At 34.0% G+C, this 23,652-nt stretch overlaps 1 protein-coding gene across 1 annotated transcript in view; it reads left to right on the forward strand.

Moving 5' to 3' along the window:
• The window catches only part of LOC130622984 (FACT complex subunit SSRP1-like), a 92,060-nt gene extending 68,960 nt beyond the window's left edge, over positions 1-23,100 (forward strand). Inside the window, exons 2-17 of the mRNA XM_057438454.1 lie at positions 9,286-9,359; positions 9,470-9,655; positions 12,617-12,722; positions 13,002-13,079; positions 13,824-13,939; positions 14,221-14,315; positions 14,991-15,126; positions 16,227-16,330; positions 16,627-16,755; positions 17,680-17,901; positions 18,669-18,871; positions 19,011-19,059; positions 19,498-19,636; positions 19,806-19,988; positions 21,380-21,625; positions 22,727-23,100. Coding sequence (XP_057294437.1) covers positions 9,306-9,359; positions 9,470-9,655; positions 12,617-12,722; positions 13,002-13,079; positions 13,824-13,939; positions 14,221-14,315; positions 14,991-15,126; positions 16,227-16,330; positions 16,627-16,755; positions 17,680-17,901; positions 18,669-18,871; positions 19,011-19,059; positions 19,498-19,636; positions 19,806-19,988; positions 21,380-21,625; positions 22,727-22,891 — 2,211 coding nt within the window. The 5' untranslated portion in view covers positions 9,286-9,305 and the 3' untranslated portion in view covers positions 22,892-23,100. The remainder of the gene's footprint in view (positions 1-9,285; positions 9,360-9,469; positions 9,656-12,616; positions 12,723-13,001; positions 13,080-13,823; positions 13,940-14,220; positions 14,316-14,990; positions 15,127-16,226; positions 16,331-16,626; positions 16,756-17,679; positions 17,902-18,668; positions 18,872-19,010; positions 19,060-19,497; positions 19,637-19,805; positions 19,989-21,379; positions 21,626-22,726) is intronic.
• The last annotated feature ends 552 nt before the right edge of the window (positions 23,101-23,652 follow it).

A 23,652-nucleotide genomic window follows, 5' to 3' on the forward strand; every position in this document is an offset into this window, starting at 1 on the left:
TGAAATACTTGCTCAAGCCTTTTTTGCTATCCATTTAATAAGCCATTGTTGTTCATCGGCTAGTTACTTTATATTTTAGCCATAGTTGCTGCTTAGCCTAAGCCTTAGGTCATGTATGTAGAGCTAGCAGCTATTATAGAGCTAATAAAATGTTTTACACTCAGCTTAAGCCTACTCTTCTTGTCTGTAAAAATCACATGATACTCTTAAACTAATAATAGGTCTAGGCTTTTTCATTCTTCTGGTACAGCAAAAACCCAGGTCTGCATTTTTTGGGTATCTAGCTACTGAGGCTAGCCATTTTATGATTTTGGGAAAACACCTGTTCGTGCAGTAAGCTCTTCATAAATCGGGGTGAATTTATCATTTTTTAACTTCAAACCAGACATATTTTGTAGCTTTAGGTATGTTTTTGCTAGTAGATACTTTACTTGTTCTTGCTTAATCAAAGCTTCTTCTGTGGGAAGACAAGGGAAGACCGTGGAAAATCCCTTTCCCTCAACCAAAAGTAGTACCACCTAACATTCTGAATGAGAGAATGAGACTTTTTCACAAAGTCTTTCTTTTATAAATGGAGCTGAATGAACATTTAGCTAATACGATGATGAAGAATCGCTGCAGTAGTAAATTGATAAGAGAAATAAACTACATTGTTTACAATGTTTTGGGTGTTTATGCACCCATTTTCAAGCAATCAATAATGTAAAACTTTGTCGTAATATATACGAAGTTTAACAGGATGTCAGTAAAAAATCAAAAGGCCTGGGATGGGAAAAACAAGTGTCATTTTGACAAAAGAAAAAAGTTAATCAAATGTTAATCAATTCCTTTATAATATCTATGCATTAATAAGCTTTGAATACACATCCCTCAAAATTACTTATGACAGAAAATGTCAAAATTTGCTATTACTTTAAATATGACATCATCATAATAATTAAATCTGGGCTTAATTGTAATTAAATTTAAAAAGAAAAAAAACAGCTAATGATACAAATAATAGGTGTAATAGAATAAGAAGTGTAACAGATTATTTAAAAGAATAGTCCTACATTTGCAGAGTCTTCAATGATATCTTTGCATATGCTAGTTAACCATTTAATGCAAACCACAATTTTTGCGAACCAAGTAGATTTTGTCATGAACATTTATTTCACAAAAGGAATGGCCACTGAAAAAAACCCACCCACCCACAAACAGCCAATGACCCTCTCTTTGACAAGTCGAGCATGGAGTCACCCCTAACCACTGTAAATTGTAAATTATGCTTTTGATAAAAAATTGCATATTGAACATAATGAAAAGCCCTTGCTGAAAGATTTTGGAGTAATAAACCTAACGTTTTTAATAGTTTTTATGCACACAGTATATTTATATACCTGATTTGGATTACTTTTGGTGTAGATAAAATTTCCTGGACACAGGACAACTTATTTTTTAAGGCCTTGTTCCAATTTGACTTAGATTCACGCTCAAAAAAACATCAACATAAAAAGTGACGATCAAAAAATTGAAAGACCGTGGCAAATAGCGTGCGGGTAACTAGCCAGCGCTTAACGTAGTACATGGCCCTCGCTTTTCCACTTCGAATTCCACTGAATGCGATCCTAGCACCAATGCAGCAGATGTAAAACCTGGCAACAATGTTAGTCATTCATTCATCGTTCGACTTGAGGAGGGGTTCCCTTTATAAATTATTGCGCAAAGTATGACTTGAATTGAAAACGAGACAAGTGCTAAAATTTTTGTCAACAAAATGTCGCAGGAAAGTACGAAGAAAAAACATATAGATCTTGAGGAAAGCAATGTTCTGCCTGGGGATGCAATAATCGTCATAGATACTAAAGTAGGAACCAGAGAACCACCAGTATTATGAAGTAACCACAAAAGAACCACCTGTATTTTGAAGTAACCAACAAAGAACCAGCAGTTTTTTTAAGTGACCACAAGAGAATGACCAGCTAAATAAATAAAACGAAATTAAGCATTTACTGCTCGATTGTGAAACATTTTATAATTACACAACAATTCATGTAATATTTTTTTGAGATGTTTGGCTTTATGCAACAGTTACGAAAGAAGGCTTTCAAAATCACATGGGAGAATTAACAAAAACAAAATTAATATTTTAATAACGAACTAATATCTAAATTGTAAGCCAAATATAACGAAAAACACTATACAGAGGAGAGTCTAAAACGAGACATTGTTTTTTGTTGTAGACATTAAAGTTTGAATGAATTGAATGAATTAATAAACTGCACAGTTTGAAGTCATTGAGTGTGAGAGATGCCTCTTGCCATTGTATCAACTCTTGAGGAATCCATATCAAATTTTAGTTTATTTTTCGCAGCGATTACACACTTCCTTCAACCCTTTCTAAAAAATTATTCCGTTTAATCAGATTATGTATTAAACTGAAGTATTTTTATTTTGTAATTCGTCTATTGTAAACCAAACCAAATATAATGCTATATGGAGGAGGGTCAAAAACGAGACTTTTTTTGTGGTAGACAAAGTAAAGTTGGAGTAAATTAATAAATGTTGTGTAGAAACATCTTGGCATCCGGCAGAAAATATACTTTTGTATTTTTTACATGGTTTCTGTTCAAGTAAAAAAAAATTTGCTTTCGATATGAATGTTTTTTCCTTGAAACGTGTTACATTTTATTTCAAAGGATGAACTTTAATCCTGAAAACACTAATTTTGTTCTGTTCTTCTTGTTTCCATTATTGCCTTTAGGTGAAATAAATAAATAAATCACTACCTTAGTTCTAAAGTCCTGAGTGCCCTAATTCTAAATGGGCTAAGTCCTGAGAGCCTTAATTCTGAGGGGGGCCTAAGTCCATTTTCTTGATTTTGAGAAAACTGCGATTTAAGTTTTTACTTGATTCTGAAGTCATTTTTAATATTTAGGTATGGAAGTAAAACTTTTCTGAAAGCTATGATTATGATTTTGTTTCTTGGATCAAAAGTTGTTAATGGGAAAGTAAATAAATCATGTGCTACCAAGTAAAAACAACAAAAAGGACTCAGGCCTCTTTAATGCTTACTAATTTTAAATTATAAGGACTTAGCACCATATTCTTCTAATAACCACATATGAAATTACACTATGGAGGTTTTGTTGCTTTTCTTTATTACCATTGGATTATTAATACACTATATTCAAGAGATTGATGTAGATTGTTTCAAAATCATGAAAACGGGATCATAGACAGCGAAAAGATTGCCATAGATTGTTTAAAAATCATAAAATTGGCATCGTTGAAAGCGAAGAGATCGTTGTAGATCGTTTAAACATCATGAAAACGGGATTGTAGACAGCAAAAAGATCGTTGTAGATCGTGTCAAAATCATAAAGCAGCATCGTAAAAAGCGAAAAAAATATTGGTGTAGATCGTTTAAATATAACAAAAGTTTTTTTCATCACTCTATAGCTAATATTTTGGAAAAAGAAAAAAGTCACGAGTGCGTAAAAAGAACTCGTAAAATTTTTTACGAGTGTGCGGGCGAGTGTGTGTGCAATCGCGCTCGTCTCAAGGAATGGCCTTCACCACATTATAAATTATAAGTTGCATTTACATGTTAATCCTATTTCCATTTCAAAAACTGTATTAATACAGAATTCTTGTAGATAATAGTACATTGTCATATAATAAAAATAAGTACCATATTTTCCGTTATATAACCCGCAGGTTATAAGTTGATTTTTACAACTTCCACCGTTGGTGCGGGTTATAATGTGGTGCGGGTTATGTAATAAGTTTAATATTTTCCGTCATTTATTGTGAAATTTAAAGTTTGTAGATTCAATGAAGAAACTAGTACCAACGGGATAAAATGCGTACATTAATATAACTTCATGCGTGATATCTATATATCTACCTATATCTATGTAATCTTGCTTCAACTACGTGATTTAATTTTTTTCACACAGTGAAATTGCTTTAACTTTCTATTGCTAATATTACGAGCTCTCTCTGAAACACAATTCTGGAGATCATTTTTCTTCTGTGTTGAATGTAATTCTAATCTATTTATATCTTTGCAATCACATTGAGCACATTGAAATGATTTGCTTCTGGTAATAGAGCAATATAACAGGTATCATTTTTAGGTTTATTTGGCACGCATTTCACAACCTAGTGCCCAGGACTTAATTATTAATTCCAGGAAGATCTTGACCGTTTAGAAAGGAATGATATGAGAATGGTTAGGTGGATGTGTAACGTCAGTCTGAGAGACAGAAAGAGTTCAGATGAGCTAAGAAGCAGGCTAAGTCTCCGTAGAATTAAAGATGTTATCCAGATAAGAAGATTGAACTGGCTGGGGCACTTGGTAAGAATGGAGGAGGATAATTGGGTAAGAAAGTGTAGAGACTTGATAGTTCCTGGGGCAAAGCCCAGAGGCAGACCGAGAAAGACTTGGCAGGAGGTTATAAGGACAGACTTGATACAGAGAAAGTTGAGTTTAGATCTAACACAGTCTAGATCAGATTGGAAGAGGGCCATTAATATACCCCGTCCAACCCATGCTAGCATGGAAAACGGAGGTTAAGCCGAGAATGATGATGATGTTAAGAATATTGAGAAATGTTAAAATTAAAGTATTTATTTATTTAAAAATATCTATTTAAAAATATTTATACAGGATGAGGACTTCAGTAATTTGCAAATATATACAAAAATACAAAAAAACTGCTATCAATGTCCGTCCTGTCTGAGAATAAAAATGGAAAAAAGCAGTAAAAACGATAAAAACAAACAAAAAATTGATCAACTAGAAATGCAACAGTATGCGCACAAGGTGTGAAGTGACTTCATGTGGGAGCTAAATAAGACATAGGCATAGTTCAAAACATTAATCCCACTTAGCTAAACTTGAAGCAGACTGGACGGCACAGTGACTAAGATAGCCGCTGAGAGTGCACATCGCCCGATTTTTCGAATTTCAAGTGGCAGTAAATTATACAGTTTACCCCCTGCAAAATAGAAACTCTGCCGTTATTTCGTGTGTTATTGTCATGTTGTTGGCTGACAAAATAATTGTCAAAATGTTCAGATGTTAGATCATTTAGTAGACACTTTTTAACGAGTACACAAATATTACGGTTGACGAGTCCTGTGATGGATGGAATATTATCACAGATAATAATTTTCTTTTTTTATCTTCGCTACCTTCGGGCAACAGGTGGCCACTGCAAATATCAAATAAAATAAATAATAATAAGATACAATTAATAAGACATACGCAACTATCTATTATGCAAAATTCTATAAGCATTAGAAAAGAACGTTCTGTACATCGCTGTTACAGACAATCCGTGATAATTATTATGTTTTTTATTTTTATGCCAAAAAAACTTAAATATACATAAAAACAGAGATTTTACTTCAGGTTTATAACATGATGGCATGGTTGTTTTTTTTATTTGTTTGTTTGTTTAATCGCAGGAAACAAGAGTTTTTATTGGCTGAAACTAATGTCTACAAATAAAAAGAAAACAGCATTGTCTGATTTGGACTGTTGGCATTCTCGTGTTTGGGGTTCACAAGTTTAAACGTCACCCACTAGTCTCCAGCATGAAAAAAACAGAACACACACACATGCTTAAAAAATGATTAAAGATAAGTACAAATACGCTAAAAAAATTTTTAACACGATGCGGATTATGCAAAGGTGCGGGTAAGTAAAACACATTGATTGAAATTTTATGCAGGTTATACGAATGTGCTGGCTATGTAATAGCAGTGAGTTTATAACCTCCTAAAAAAGCTGAGGGCCGGTTATACAATGTGCGGGTTATATACCGGAAAATATGGTAGATATAATACTAATAATTAAAACAAAAAGTAATGAAAGTAAAAAAAAACCTGCTCCCCCCCCCCCCCCCACCCACTGCTGTCTTTGTAGCTATATTTACTGAATTGTTTCTCATAAACTTGTTCTCATGTTTTAATTGTTCATTACTCTTGGCATCTTTCATTCGTTGTCCTTGATCATCTTCACATTTACAAGTTAACCTGATCTTCAACGCAATCATGGTCTGAAAAACAAACACATTTTACTACACTTTCAAAGGCAACATTAATATAAACAAAAACATGATCCAGAACAGCTGGTTCATGTAAATCATAGTATATAGTTGCTTAAAACTTGTGCTAGTCTATGTGAATTTAGATTGAAATAACGAATGTTGAAATTTCCTAGAAAAATATGAATATCTTCCGTGCTCAAACAGTCATAGAGATGATCCCAAAAAGATGACAAAGATGTGGAATTTGGCCTTCACAAAACTTCAATTCTAATAATTTCACCTGAAATTGACCGTTTTTACCATAGAGAAACCAGAAGCAATAACATTTTGGCTAGTATGTTCAAAACAATCTCTGTAACATACTGCAATACTTTTAACCTATCCACATCAGAATTAGAATAACCATTTGCAGTAAAAAACCCATGATTATTTCAGCTGTGAGAATCAAAGACAAAAAAAATGTGATTTATTGCATAAAATGGATGTTGTAAAACCTATCATAAACATTATTCCATTATGACCTTCATCAAATTTCAAGAAATTGTGACGTGACAATGTTAGCTGATCATTTATGCTACACAAAAACGTCACAAGTAGTTGGATGCCTTCCACCATAATTGTTATAGGGAAAGAAGTTCCAATCTGAACCTGCGAAAGGGGGTGAAGTTTTGCCGACCTAGAGCATCAATTAGGTCGACAAACCGATCTGACAGGTTGGCAAGGTCGGCACGAGCAAGCCTATTCATAGACAACCTGGCCATCCTAGCTAATTCACCGACTCCTGACTTAGTTAAAAGAACTACGTAGACATGAATCTCTATTGCCTGGCCCCTTCGTTGTTGGTAACCAGGTCTTACACAAGAAATCCAGCCATGTGGTTCTTAACTAATGCGTAGATAATACTGACAGAGCACGGATGAAGCAAGTCTGCAAAACTGCACTTACAGGCAGAACAGACATTATATCATGGATTTAATTGTAGATAAAACCTGTTACAGGGGATTTATGTCACGGGGGCTCGACAACGGGGATTTCACTTGTGAGGTAAATCATTTACTCTGTAAATTACAAAAGTTAAAAAGTTATGACAAAATGGGGAGTTCACTTCGACGCTCCAACATTTCTTTGTTTGTTCAACAAGCCTGATAAATGTAGAAAAGTTGATTGACACTAACAAAATACAGACGCTATACTGAGTACCCTCAAAGAATCTTGTTAATAGCAAATAAAGCTCAGAGCGAAATATGGAAACGGTAAAAATTCGTTGAAGCTACATTTTTGATACTTTGTACAAGAAGGTCGGTTTTGCCAACGTAACAAATTAATTTTCTCTGCATGCCGACTAAGGAAAGAATATAGGTCGGCATGTACAAGCTGACTTCAATTTAATGAAGGTCAGGTTTCAGGTCGGCATTGCCGAGTGCTGACCTAGATTCACAGGGCTGAAAATCTAACAGGCCCAAAGAGAGACCTTGAATATTGTTGACCGAACAATAGCACACAATGCCTTCGCCACACACTGAGTTCCAACGCTTTTGCCAAATTTCATATTGGTGTGATTAAAATTTCCCTGGGCAGACTTTATAACTTCAAGCCTGGATTACTCCTAATGTCACCGTCACAGAGTAACAGTACTAATTTCAAAAATGCCATGTTTAGGTTGAACTCTACAATGAAGGGCTACCACAAAAAAGATATGACAGAAAGCAAATCTTTTTTTTTAATGTCTCATAATCACCCTTTTCATAATTTGAGACACTTTTCATTCTACAGGCCCTGCTTTAAAATGTTCCAAAGGCTGCATGATGTGCTCCCAGGTGTTTATGGTGAATTCTTGACTACTCAGGTGCTTAATACAAGGGGGAGAGGGGTCTTAATAGCTTGGGGGTCAGATTTTTTTTTAAAACCAATAAGCAGGGGGGTATTCAATGGATGGGTCAGAATGTTTACTGAGAGATGAGATACATGTGTGATACAATATGTGATACAAAGTAGGTACAAATGCAGTGCGTAACAATCAATAAATGTAGTGCTAGCTTGCGTCAACGATGCTAATTTTTGACTATCAGGAGCTTATTCATTGGACGAAATGAATAAGCAGGGGGTCTTAATAAGGTGTGGGGTCTTAATAAGGTATGGGTGGGTGGGAAAAAACTCTAAAAATTATTAAGTGTCCCCCCCTTGTATCAAGCACCCGAGACTACCTACGCTACAAAACTCAAAACTATCTAGCTATGCGTAGAATATATTTTTCAATTTTAGTTCTATATATTCCAATAATATGTGCATATAAAATATGCAGTACTATTTAGTGTGTGTTTTTAGTCATATTGTTGTTTCCTGTGTTATTCTATACGCGATGTACATGTGATGGGGCACAGACATACATGTACTACTTATTAAGACTAACTTTTCCTAAAATTTTCACTTCAGGAGAGCTTAAAAGATAAAAAAAATTGAAAAGTGTTGTGTCAAGTTCTTGCAAGTGTTCTATAAAGCACAGGGTTAACAATTTTTGTTCCCTGCTAAAACACATCAATTTCATTGGATTGGTCAGGAAAGCTTGTATTTAAAACTTACCAATATATTCATTTATTAAAACCTACTTCGCAAAGTTAGCCAAAGATTCATTTATTGCATTATTACATTCTCATTGTTTATCCATAAAAGCATACAACAATAAAATAATTCAAATTTAATGATTTAAGACCTAAGATCAATGTTACAAGCAATCAGGATAGCTGTTCTAGCATCTGGGATCATACAAATTTCAATTTTTTTGCCATATGCAGTCATTGACTTCTTCCGCTAGAAGAATGGTCTCAAAAAGGCCCTAATTGTGAATCGTAGCTAACACTCTGGTGTAGCCAAAAAGTCCAACACTATTTTAGGTGTGCTTTTGGGTTATGGTTATTTTTATCAGTTTGACATTCTACAAACATCTATATATGTATTATATATTTGCACATTTGTGGCTGATGATGTGTGCTATCCCACATCTCTCCTGTAAAAGCTTGTGCAATTTTGTGCATTTTTGTATCTATTAAGAATGTTTAAGTTTAGAAAACTTCACACCCATTTAGGTGGTTATGTGGGGAAAAAATATATAATGTAGAAGCATGGCTAGTAATTAATCATAATTACTGGATTATAATGAAATATAGAAATGTTGAGGCATTGGAATGCATGTTACTGAATTTAATATCAGATTTCGTAACATTATAGTATGATGTTATTGTTGTTTAGAATACTAAAATATTAACCATGACAGATTCACTGGAATTTTCAGAAGTATTTTCTCTCATCAGAGGAGCCTTGGTAAGTTCGTATTTCTTGTCTTCACTTTAAACTCTGCCCAATACCCTCTTTTAAATGCATGTTTAATTGGTAAGCATAATTCAATCTGGCATTTTCTTCTTTAAATTAAGAATGCTGGACGTCTTCAGCTGAACAAAACTGGAATTGTTTTCAAGTCCCAAAAGACTGGAAAAATTGAATCAGTTCCACTTACAGATATAGATTCATGTTACTGGATGCGCGTTGCTCGTGGGTTTGGACTTAAAATCATATTGAAAGATGGACAAAACTACAAATATCATGGATTCAAAGAAATTGTAAGTTTTTTTATTGATGCTTTCACCAATAGAAATATATGAAATAGTTATAACCATTCTAAAATGTGGCAATCATTGGGTGAGTTGTGGTGAATTGCGTAAAATCGTATTAATGATTTTCTATGACTTAATAGAAAGTAAAATGTAGATAATATTTATATGTTTGTACTTGAAACTTGGTGATTAATTTGAACAAAATAAAGTTTAATTACCTGGGTATTTTAGATTATTAATAACATGTGCAGGCTTGGACAGTAGTAAAATTTCTGGCGTGCAGGCCATCACACGCCAAAATCTGGTTGGCGAGTGCAACAGAACGCATGCCATAAAGTGAAGTTAGGCGTGCGTAGTACACGCCTTAAATACTTGACATGCATATGTTGGGTGAAAAATTGAAATTGAAAAAAAATGTGTATGAATCAACTTTCATTGGACACTCCCATTTGCTTAGATCTTAAATTTATTGAATAGTACTGGTCCTTTTTAATCCACCAATAAGCCTATTCATAGCCAACCTGACTATTCTAGCTAATTCACTGACTCCTGACTTAGTTAAAAGAACTACGTACACATGAATCTCTATTGCCTGGCCCCTTCGTTGTTGGCAACCAGGTCTTACACAAGAAATCAGCCATGTGGTTCTTAACTAATGCAAAGGGGGAACGCCAACGGAGCACGGATGAAGCAAAACTGCACTTACAGGCGGAACAGACGCACATAAATATTTTCAAGCACAATTACCAATTCGAACAATTTTAAAACCGAAACCCACATGCGGTATAATTTTTTTCTGTATATATAAATTTGGTTAAAATGTAGCTAAATTTTCTGAATGAATTTTGAAGTTTTATTTGAGCCACTTGGATACACTTAAAAGATTTTTTTTAATTTGAAAAGGAAGCATATTTTCTCCTATTCACTTGTGATAACTTTATAAATAATAATAATAATACAAACTTAAAAACTTATTTTGTTTTACATGTTTTAAGTTTTTTTAAGTGACAGCATTTTTGCGATTAAATTCGCTTAATAAAAAATGCTCTGGTGCATTTATTACTTGTGGTAAGTGTTATTATGATTACAAAACTTCTATGTTGGCACATGGCAGATAAAAAGAAAAAGAAAAAAATGCAGAACGAAGATTGATTAAAAGAGACAGAATGTATCTGAACTCTCATTACTTTGTATGTTGGATTTTTAATTTTTGAAGCTATAATAGGGGAGATGTAGCTACAGAAACGTGCTTTTTTTGTTTTATATGTTTAAGGGGTTTTGCAGTCTCCAGTGTTTGGGGTTCACTGGTTAAATCGTCCCCACCTTTTAAGAACACACCAAAATGCTTTGTAAGCGTGCAATCTTACGCAGGCACGCCAAAAGCAATAATGGCGTGTGCGGAGGCGTGCACAACCGCACACCATTCCTGTTCAAGCCTGTCTGTGACAGCTGTTCAACAATATTTTTGAATGACTAAAATACTTTAGCTATGCTTTGCTTTACAACTAAGATTTTTCTTAAAAGGACTGGTAGATTGCATTCATTTTTTTGTGTTGCATAAAAAATTGAATTTGAAAAAACATGTTTTGCATTATGATTAAAGGTGAAGTTAACTTAAAAAGGTTTCATTTTATTCTTATAACAGAAAAATTTCAAAAATTCAAGCTTTCTCTTTGAAAACTTTAATCAAAATCTCAATCCCTGTGGAAGTAAAAGAAAAACTTAATGGAGTACAGTTGAGACCTGAATGTCTCCCGAAATTTGTTCCTGTAAAGAGAAAACCAGAATGTTTAGTCTGAATAAACACAAATCCTAGTCTTTTTGTCCAATCAACTTTAATAGATAGAGTGATCAAACATAGTGCATAAAGTTTTCTTGTGGTAATAACACAAGCATGTTTTAAAAATTTAAAAAAGACATTTGTAAACAAACATTTAAAGAGAAGGATGGGAATGCATACATTTTACTTTTGCCTTTAGTTTTTTACGTGAGCTACGAAACGATCCAAAATAAGCTAAATCCCTGCAATTTCCGAAGAATAGTGTGTAATAAACAGACCACTCAAAAGGTCAAGCTGCAAGAAATTATACACACTTTAGAACCACATAGACGTCTAGACAACCTGTCTATGAATAGCTAACTTTTTATGATGAATTTGATACTTTTTTATGTTTAATTTCTCAAAAAAGGAAAATTTTCCTTCAGTATTCTTTTTGGTGGTAAAATAAGCGACGGTCTGTAAAATAAATTAAAAATTAGAAGGAATTAAAATTAGAAGTTTGGCAAGAACAAGGCAATAGGGACAACATAAGGAGCTGCATTTGTTAAAAATGTTACTAGCTTTAAAAACGTAATTAATAACTCTAAAAAGATTTTAAAGTCATTGTTGTTGCTTAGACTGGCTATATGTACAATAAAGTTATGTTTCCATGCAAAATTTTGAAGCATATAGCTGGCTAGCTATATCAAAATGTTTGAAGTTTATTTTGTTAGAAAGTTTAGTTAAAAGTATTTATATCAAATAAATCATGGATATCAAATATACACTTTCCTGTCATTTTTAGTTATATTTGAATGCCAAACATGATATTTAAGACGATTCAAGTTGTTGTTTTTGTTCTAAGTGATCATAAACGTTTCCACCGCTATTAGCTCAACTATTGTGTAAGTCCCTAAAGTTGAAAAGCAACAGGCGTTTCGTACTCCCTTTAAAATTTTCCTTTGTGAATACAGTTACACCATTATTGTTGTTCGACTCCAGCCTTTTGGTACAATACACATTCGGTAAAAAAGACAGTCCTGCCAGATGAAACAGCAGCAAGTTTGCAAAGAATACACAACATTCTGGAACTTAATACATCATGATTTATGGATATCAAATAATATTAAGAAAATAAAAATAAAGAATTGTGTAATAATTTGTTTTGTTTTCTGAAACAGTTTAAGTTTGGCAAGTTTCTTTTTTAGGAATATGAAAGGCTAAAGGATTATTACAGCAAAAATTACAATGTGCCTTTGCAAGAACAGGATTTGTGTGTCAAAGGCTGGAATTGGGGCTCAGCAAAATTTAAAGGTAGATTAGTTATCTTGGTTAATTGGTTTCATTTTTACAGAGCTTCCAAAGCTCATCAAATGTTCTCCTAATTTCTTTCTTTTTGTGGAACGATCAAGTTTCCCTCACTTCACCTTTTATAGGTACCGTATTTTTTTCTATATGATAAACTGCATATATTGTTTATATAAATTTATATTTTTCATAGCAGATAATTAATTACTGTGTATTGTTACTACAACAGAACTTATTCTAGAATTTAATATTATTTCTGAAACTATTCTCTTAACTATATCATAGGTGCAATTATGTCATTTGAAGTTGACAATAAAGCAGCATTTGAAATTCCTCTACGAGATGTTTCACAAGCCACAACAGGTAAGAATATCCATGAAGTCTTATGTTACGGATCTATTTTGCTGGCTACCCTTACCTACAATTTTCTATTGACCAGAGGCTGCTCACCTTGGTGAGCTGCTACGGTTATGAGTACGAGCAGACAAGAAAATCAGTCTTTCCCCCAAAAAGAAATGTGGTGCTTTGCCATTTTACTACTATACTCATTACTAGTCGTTAGCACGTGGAAAAATCAACGGGTTTGCCCAACCTTTTGATACTATATTGCGTGCGTCTCGCTACTTGCACAGCTAAGCTACCATTTTGCGTGATAGACAAATGGACAGACGCATACAGGTATTATATTATAGACTAGTCGTTAACCCGTGGAAAAATCCACGGGGTCGCCCGTCTGTTATATTTATTCGTTGCAACAAAGTGGTTAAAAATATAATTATAACGCATTAGATATTCGTGTTTCCGTAACATCATTTTCTAACTTGGCGGGGGGTCCGCACAGAGACAGACAAAATACGGCTGTGACATTGGCATTCAAACCTTGAATATTATATTAATTGCATGACAAAATTTCCCAGTACAGCGTCTATTAATCTTAACCATAGTAAATTTATACAGGCTACTTTATTCAGCCAGAAGTTACTTTTGATTTACATCTGTTAAACTGTGACAAAATAATTTTTTTGTGTGTGTCAACATAGAGACAGTTTTCTTAAATAAAACTCTTCAGTAAGCCTGGTTCTTATACACACAAGATTGTTTTTTTAGGCAAAAATGAAGTCACAATAGAATTTCATCGTAATGATGATGCAAAAGTGGCTTTGATGGAAATGAGATTTTTTGTACCTGCATATCAAGATGAAAATGCTGAGGATCCAGTAAAGGTGAGTTGGAATATGTTTTTTGTTTCCTCTACATAAGATTTTGAAATAATCCCTTCTACCTTGTGTATACAGTACAGTACTAAGTAATGCCATTATGCAATTGATAAATTTGTCAGCCAACAGAGGCCACCTTGTGCCGAGTTCCTTTTTCCATATGCTTGACAAATGACAACGTACACTGCAATTTTTAAGTTTTTATGATGATTAATTATTGCGTTTAGTTTTACCTTAAATCTAAACCATGCTGCGTTGGCTATGTTCTTATTACCTTATCTCTTTAGGAATTCCACGAACAAATTATATCCAAAGCAGACATTATTCAAGCTACTGGAGATGCAATTGTCACCTTTGCTGAAGTGGCATGCCTGACACCCAGGTATACTATCATATCTGCGTATTAATTCTATATGTGCTTTTATTATTGAACTTCCAACTGCTAGCCATCCAATGCTATCTCACTAGCACAGTTGGTAGTGCAGTAGATAGAACTCACCAGGCAAGAGTTTCTGAGTTTAACTTCCACTCAATCCATCATTTTTGCAGCACTTGGGCAGCTAATGTGCTACAAGTTTGCTTATACTATTGCATATGCACTGTGATTCCTGTAATTGAAATCTCTGACCCCTGGCATTTATACCCCTTCCCTGTAACAAAAGCGTGAAGTCTTCTACATTTAATATATTTTCTAAATATTCTATATTTTTAAAAATGAAATGGGCTACAATAAAATGCAGTAGATGAAATACAAATGTTTACAACAGTGTACGTAACTTTGTGGATTTTTGTACTTGTGCAAACATTTGTGTATCTATAAAAGCAGGATCATATGGAGCAAGATTGCTATTTTTGAGATTTGTACAATTTTTTTTTTACATTTTAAACCGACATAAATAAGTCGGCATGTCCATTTTTCTCAATGCAAAATCAAAACATGCCACATAAAAAGTTGTCCATATTGGGGTGATAAAATTATAAATGAGCTAAACCCTATTTGAACATGATAAGTTGTGCAAAATTAAATTCTAATTGATTATATTATTGTTAATTTTAGAGGTCGATACAGTATCAGAGTATATCCATCTTTTTTACAACTTCATGGTAAAACCTACGATTATAAAATACCTCACACAACCGTCCTTAGATTATTCTTACTACCACATCAAGACAACCGCTTTATGTTTTTTGTTGTAAGTACCATATTGTTTTTCTGTATAAACGTTGCACTAAATCATGATGGATTTTACCTGATTTTGATTTTTTTATGTGGATGGCCTGGTGGTTAGAGCACTAGCCTGAAAATCGCAATGTTCGAGACTGGTCTCTGCCAACTCACCCCATCAGTACACTCGTACTGTAAAATTTGTCAACATTTGTGTAACAAGCTTCTGGTCACTATTGTCAAGTGAAAAACGTGATTGGGAAACGCAATGTATATGTCTTGCTTAAATTTTTTTGGCTTGCTAGATGCTGCATCTTTTGAATTTTGTAGGACGAATAAAGTCAATTGTGTATTACATTAAAGCATGGCTTTACGTCGATTAAAAACATATGGTTCATTTAGTAGCATAAATAAGTGTGTTGTTGATTGCCTTGTACAAATTTGTAATTCTTTTAACGTGACCAACCTTAGCCAAAAAATCACAATACTCGAGACTGGTCTCTGTCAACTCACCCCATAAGTAGCAAAGGTTGGGTGAACTGTTACTGTGCGTTGAGAAACTAAGAGAAGATGGTAGGTATGACGCTTCCATCTAAGCAATCTCAGCTGGCCTAGTGCTTGTGGCATAGGGATAGACTCAATACCTACAATAAACTACCCCATCCTATTTACTTACTTTATTAGCTTCGTGGTTGCTCTTCTTTACAAGTTTTCCTTATTTAAGGGATAAGTAAGTTTCAGGTCTTAATTAAATTATTGCTTCATATATTGAAATTCATTATCTGGAAATTCTGTTCTGGTAGATTTTTTTATGGTCAAGGCCTTTTTAATTTTGAACAAAACTAATAAGCGTCGTATCAAGATTGATTAGTACAATTGTTGCTGGTTTGTTTTTAGCCGGATATGAAAATTGTGAAAATTAAATTTACAGTGAAATCATAAAAGCATATCAAACTGCTGGAAACCTATCATATCTGTCGTTCCAATTTTTGCAGAATATTGAAGAAGTATTTTTTTAAGTTTGGCCTGCCGTACAACCTTCAAAGTCAGTAATTGCTACAAACAAAAACACTCTCTTCTTCACCAACACTTCTTAATTTTAGTGATATTTTATGAACACATTTCTAGGTCAGCATGGACCCTCCATTACGTCAAGGTCAAACACGTTACCCGTTTTTAATATTACAATTTGAAAGAGATGAAGAAATGACGTGTAAGCTGAACCTTACAGAGTAAGTTGTCTTGACTTTGTTGAAATTATCCTTTATAGAATTGCCAGTGATTTTGTCTGGGTTGTCTATTATTGGAAGAAAATAGGACAAATAATTTCTTAGTAACTTCATGAAATGCATGCGTGTGCTTATTGTAGAAGCTGCTCTCAGTGTGTTCATTATGTCTGATTCTTTTAAAATTTATAGTGATACCTAATGAACACGATACTAGGAAGATTGCAATCTTTCAGAATTTTTATTGGTTGTTGGAAATTTTTTTAATAAAAATAGCAGCTTTAGAAATGTTTGTGTTATAGGGAGGAACTGGAAAAAAAATATAATAATAAATTGAGTTCTGAAATGTCTGGCTCTGTGTTTGAAGTTGTTAGTCGTGTTTTGAAGGAAGTATGTCAACGCAAGATTACAGTCCCAGGAAGTTTTAAAAGGTTTGTTTTTATTTTTTTTAGTAAGAAATGAGTTTTTGTTCTACTACAATTTTTTTTTCCTAATTACTTACCGTAAAAATTGTCCAAATTTGTGTAACAAGGTTCTGGTCACTGTGTCAAGTGAAAAACGTGATTGGGCCAGGTTCTAGAAGCTGCACCTTTTGAATTCTGTAGGACGAATAAAGTCAGTCGGGGAGTACTACATTAAAACATGGCTTTACGTCAATTGATGAACGAAGGATCATTTGGTTGCATTTATAACCATGTTGTTTATTTCCTTGTACACATTCGTAATTCTTCTAACGTGATCAACCTTTGACTTGTGAAGGGGCAAACGAAATCTTGAAGCAGTTCTTTATAAAAAACAAAGAGGTTTTTTTTTGAAGTTTAAATCAAAATTTATTACGGTTAGCAAGTTCCAGCAGCTGTAATCAAAATTTTGTCTCTAGCAACCGAGGCTGAAATCAAATTTTTGCCTTTAGCAACAGAGGCCGAAATAAAAAATTTGCCTTTAGCAACAGAGGTTGAAATCAAAATTTTGCCTTGGCAACATAGGCTAAAATAAAAAAAAAAGAATTTGCTTATTAGGCCAAGCCATCTTTTAACTGACTTAAAACTAGGTTGTTATTTGTGTCAACGGGGTACAAAAAAAAGAAAATTAAAAATAATGCAGGTTTGTTTTGGGTTTTACATTCGATTTGCCACCATAGCATAGTGTTCACAAACTAGAGATTTTGTTTTTATATCATCATAAATTTTGTTTTGTTTTTGTTGCTTCCTGCCATTGTTGGTGAGGGTGGTTATTACTTAATTATAATGCTAACACAGGCCATTTGTTAGCCTTCTTCTAAATCTCTTCATGCTGAAACAGCTGGTTTATTTTTGCTAGCTTCATGTTACGTTTTTTTAAACTTGTTGTTGTAGTAATAGCGGTACGAGTGCTATCACCTGCTCGTACAAAGCAAGCAACGGTCTACTCTACCCATTGGAAAGAGGATTTATATTCGTGCATAAGCCACCTGTTCATATTCGTTTTGAAGAAATTTCAGCGGTGAATTTTGCACGTGGCAGTACTACTGGAAGGACATTCGATTTTGACGTTGATTTGAAGAATGGCACCTCTGTTACGTTCAGCAGTTTACCGAGGTACGATCTTACTGGTCATTTTTTATATGATAGTGATATATAATAAAGGCGTTAATTTTTCAAATTTGCGGGAATATTATTTTACGAGATATTTAATTTATGTCTACTGAATTATACCTGCAACTATACCTATCCGCGAAAGTAAATTGTCCTTTTTTAGAAATTGTAGACCTCAAACCCCAAAAGAGGGATTACAACGGGTACATTAAAAACATTTCAGATGTATTTATTATTTTTCTTTTTAATACCTTACGAGGACAAATTATCTGTGCGAGTTATTTTGGATTACAAAGAACGCTTTTGGCCGAACAAAAAAATTTGCTACAAAAACTGCCGCAAAATACTAAAAAAATGGAAAATTTTCAAAGGCAAATATTTGCTGATAACAGATTTTAAAATTCCTTGTGAAGGTTATTTTTGCGATTTTGGGCTAAATTTATTCTGCAAACAATTTGTTTTCTTAAGGTTAATCTAATCAAATATCACTACTGTATTTTCTTTTCTTTTTTTTTTGCTGTTTTTATTGCTATGCAAGAAACGGGCAGTAGTAACTTCGTCTTTTTGCGTTTATCTTTAGCTTGATTTAAACAATCAAATTAAAATGTTTTTTATTGTTTGTGATGTTTAGAAACTTTAACTTAAATTGATTGGTACTTAGTTTTTTTTCTTTTTGGTTCATGTTCTATTCTTCTTCTCTTGATAAAAAATTCAGTGGAATTTTTCGCTGCTAAAATGTTAATGAAAAAAATCCTAATGTTTTGACGTAGAGAGGAATATGACAAATTATTCGACTTTGTCAACACGAAGAAATTGCACATCAAAAACAAAGGAAATAAATCAGTTAGTGGTAATCTTAACGACATGTTCGAGTCAGACGAGGAGGAACACGATGCTTACTTGAAACAGGTGAAAGCAGAAGGGAGGGAGCGTGACGATGAAGCAGACGATGATGATGACAGTGAAGAGGAAGGTTTGTACTTACGTTTTTATTCTTGTTGTTGTTGTTGTTGTTTGTTGGTGTCGGTGTCGGTGTTGTTGTTGGTGTTGGTGTTGGTGTTGCTGTATTTCGTTTTACAAGACATTTCCTACACTTTTGTATTGTGTTTTAGATGAAGATTTTAACCCTGCTAATGAGAAAGAAGACGATGTTAAAGAAGAGTAAGTCGGATAATTTTAATACACCCTCTCTCCCTCTCTCTCTCACTTTAAGCTCTCTCCTTAAACTAATATGTGTAATATGCTACCACTGTTTAATTCAGGGTATTCATGTCTCCTTAAAACTCTCCAGTTCTCCAAAATTTTCTTCAATTTCACTATTTATTTGACTTGTATAAATTTTATACAGGGGTGCACTCTCCTTAGTTAGCAGTCACCCTGGGGGCATGTGAATTGTGTTAAAATTCTGATAAATCATACCAAGGATCCTCTAAAGTCCCAATCTATTTAAACTCTGACTAAAGTGGCAACCCTGCAGTATGTAATGTGTATGTTAATGCGTTTTATTTTATACCTAACCAGATTGAGGATTGCGGTTTCTTTTAAAGCGTATCACCAGCATTTGTCGTTGTTTTATAACCATAAGGTACTTCTCCTCAGGTTTGATTCTGATGTGTCGAATTCAAGTGGTGATGACGAGGATGAAGACGAAAATAGCGAAGAGAAGAAAAAGAAGAAGAAGAAACGAAAATCAGAATCAAAGCACAAGGAATCAAAACCGAAAAAAGCGAAAAGAGAGGTGGAGCTTGTCAAATTTGAAACTTTCGGTAGTTTAGGGAATTAAACTAGTTTTTGAGTTTTTCTTAGTTTAGCTGAAAAGAGAATCATTATGTTGTGATAGGCTTTTAAACTAGAACCCAGTGACTTACTGTTTTCTCAAACCTGCGAAATTGTTATTTATATTTTAGGAAGCAGGTTCTTCCACAAAAAAGAAAAAGGATAAAAACGCCCCTAAACGCCCGATGTCGGCATACATGTTATTTCTCAACAGCAACAGAGAGAAAATCAAAGCTGACAATCCTGGCATTGCATTCACTGATATTTCAAAGAAGGGTGCAGAAATGTGGAAGAATGTGGGGGGTGCAAAGGAGGTTAGCTTTTTCGATTTAATCTCAATCAATATGTAAACAAGAAGTCACGCCCTAGTTTTTGACTTTGTTAAAAATAAATTTAAAGCCAATGAAGGAAGACCGCTCAAAATTAGGAACGGAACGCCAAACATCAATCTAACGATTGAATTTTAACCCTCCTTCTGTTGTCACTCCCCTATATGTCAAAATTTAAAAATGTAATCCTCGTTAATCCCAACGTTCCTGTAAAGCGCCTATAACAACAAATCAGTTTAAAATACGTTATATTCTCCAAAACACGGTATGAAATATCTTAACAAGGGATTTAACCCCATCCCTTCGTAGCGACGCGTAGCCTACTGGTCCACAGTTTGCTTCGTAATCGCAAGGTCCGTGATGTTTACCAAGTGACTTTGCCGCAGCTATGGGTAAACCCACGCCACGTAAGGGAAATTGAATAGGCAATGGCGGTGTTTACATAACGTATACATTCTGAACACAGGACCCACATTGTTAACAGTGTTTCCAACATTGTAATTGCTATCCTGTATAAGTATTCAGAATAATAATGAGTAATGCTAATAGTGTCGTTAGCGTATTTTTTTATTCCTAAATCATCTAAAATGCAATCCTGTCCATAGCTGTATAAAAGATTACCAAGTTCGAATTTAGTTCCCAAGGTTGAAAGCCCAAGATCAGAAGCTTTTGCTAGTTTGGCGCACAAATGGCTTTGGGTGTGAAAATACAAAAGATGTATTAATGTAGCGTAAAATGGTAATATTTTAAGTGACACAAAAGCAACGTTGTGATGCCACCACCATGTTTAGCGTGCCTTTGTTTACTGTGCCAAATGTTGTCGATAACAAAACAGTTTCAAATTTTGGACCAATTTTGACTTGAAATTGCTTCCACTCCCAAAAAAATATATTTTGTTGTTATTATATTTTTCAGTATGCTGTTTTGTTCAGTATGCTGTTTTGTTCAGTATGCTAATTTGTATGAAAACAAAGCATTTTTTTTATTTTTTGTACCAATTTTCACCTAATACGGTCTTTACCAATGACAAAACATCACAATATAGACGTCTATATCATTTTTTAAAAAGGCTCGTTACAAAGCTACATAACCTGTTCATCTCTATTTCGTGCTTGCTTGTCACAAAGTAGCGATCCAGCTAATATTTTCATCAAAACTTACTATTTTGAGAAAATTAGGGTTAAAGTCCTTAATGAAATTGTTAATTATAAGTCGTTATTTATTAATTCATTTCTTAGTTGTGGTATGATACAACATTGATGCCATAAATGATCAGATACGAACCTAATCTTTTATTAGGGTTGTGATATTAATGTAACATCACCTCTAGGCCTTGTCAAGCGATTGAAATTCATATTGATAAACGTATCATTTAGAAATGGGAGAACCTGGCTAAAGAAGCCAAAGTGAGATACGACAAAGAGATGAAAGAGTATAAAGAAAAGCTGAAAGAAAGCGGTGGCGCTCCTTCTCCTGCTAAAAAAAGCAAGTCAATTAAAGACATGATGAAGAAGAAAGAAACGCCCAAAAAGGAGGGTGATAATACCAAGTTTAAAAGCAAAGAGTATATCGAAACAGACGATGATTCCTCCTCCTCGGATGACGATGACGCAACTGAGAAAGTAAGTTTTTGCTTCCCTTTTTTTATTTGTAGTTTATGTATTGGTGTGTCCAGTCATCGTTTTGGAGGCCACTTGGTCTCTTTTAAAACAACAGATTTATTTCTTACCACTTGGTTGGTTGTTTTTTGTGCACGCGTGACAACTGTCCAGTTAACACTATAAAAACATCACAACAAAAAGACGACCATGGAGAGCAGCTGAAAAATATGGGCAAATAGACTGTGAGTCATTCCACCAAAATGTAGCGAAGCATGCAGTACATGTCAATATGGTTAAAATTAAATACTGTTTTCAATGGAATTGATAGGATGAAGCATTCCATATAGCATAAGACATTCTATAATGATGGATTAAATTTAAAGCCCGTGGCTCAGTATGATATTTAGGATAATGTAGCTCTTTTTTCTTAGCTTTCATTTTAGTTTTTTTTCTCTAATATTTCTGAAATCTTTTCACTCTCCTACGTCATGATTTCTTCAAAATGTGTACCTACAGTGTAGCTACAACCCTTCCCAACATATAGTTAGACAAGGTGGAAAATTTCGAACTTACTTCCTGCAAGTAATTATATACGCTATTTCTATACTAAAATCTCAAAAAAATATTAAAAAATCAGAAAAATTCACAGCAGACTTTTGTTACAGATCTTAGATAAATTGATTAAATCTTTACAAATTCTTACTATCGTTTATTGTTGCTGACGTCAGCATGGTCATTTGTACTTAAAAAAACTTAGTCTTCTGGGGCAACTAGCTCTTTTTGCAAGCTGCTTACCTAAAATGTGAATCTTAGTTGTACTTCTGCAGTCTAATGTTTTTTTGCTTTGTAAAATGGCCAAAAAAGTGTAGCTACCTCATTATATTGGCAGAAGTTGCACCATTCACAGGACCTAATATCCAATTTTTCCGAAACCTTGTTTTTCGAGCACAATTCGGAACAATAAAGAAATACGAATAATCACCAGCCTGGTTGGAATTTTTGTACACTTTTAGAAACACATCTGAAACATTTCGATGGGGCAGAGAGATTGCACTTAGAAAATCTCACTGTAAAAATAAATTGTTAGTATATAAATAAATCTTCTGTTTCTGTAAATTCTAGAAGTCATCTCCGGCTGAGGTTAAAACGTCAAAGTCAACCAGATCAAAGCGTGGCAAAGGCGATGACGAAGCGTTGGTCGCATTAGACGAAGGTTCTGCCCAAGAAGAAGAAGAAGAAGCAGAATTCTCTGGTGAACAAAGTTCGGATGATGATGATAGTGATTGAATACCATTCCCCTTGTGAGTGCACACTAAATAGAAACAATTGTTCGGCTTAATCCTTCCGCGTGGTACACCTTAAAGAATTTTAGACATTTTCCGTGTAATTTTGCCACCAAATTAGGCGAATGGTATAGTAGTGGAAAGTCCTCTATAACTTCATAATGTGTCGTAAGTGTTTTAATATTGCTGTAACAACAAGATCAAATTTGACAATGTGGTGGTTTTTCCACGTTTTCGAGGCAAAAAAATAACGTGTCTTCTATATCAATAACTTTATTCTGCCTCTTTGTAACGCTAAAAGAGGATATCCTATGCAAAGCATAAAATGGCGACCCGCAAAAATAGAAACAAGAGACTTTACGGACGACATTTTTATATTGTCTTCTGAAAGTTTAAAGCAGACAGACAGACATTTTTAGTGACAAACTAGAAACCCTACTTTAATAAATGTTAATGCTCATTTTGATGTATAATAAAATTTTTATGACTATTCCAGTGGCGGCTATGATCCGGTCTTCTAGAGGGTGAACGTCTGGACCTTTTAACTCTCATTTTGACATACAATAAAATTTTTATGACTATTCCGGTGGCGGCTATGATCCGGTCTTCTAGAGGGTGAACGTCTGGACCTTTTAACTCTCATTTTGACATACAATAAAATTTTTATGACTATTCCGGTGGCGGCGATGATCCGGTCTTCTCGAGGGTGAACGTCTGGACCTTTTAATTCTCATTTTGACATATAATAAAATTTTCAGGACTATT

This window comes from Hydractinia symbiolongicarpus, chromosome 13 (genome assembly GCF_029227915.1).
Source record: "Hydractinia symbiolongicarpus strain clone_291-10 chromosome 13, HSymV2.1, whole genome shotgun sequence".
In the NCBI taxonomy this organism is placed as follows: domain Eukaryota; kingdom Metazoa; phylum Cnidaria; class Hydrozoa; order Anthoathecata; family Hydractiniidae; genus Hydractinia; species Hydractinia symbiolongicarpus.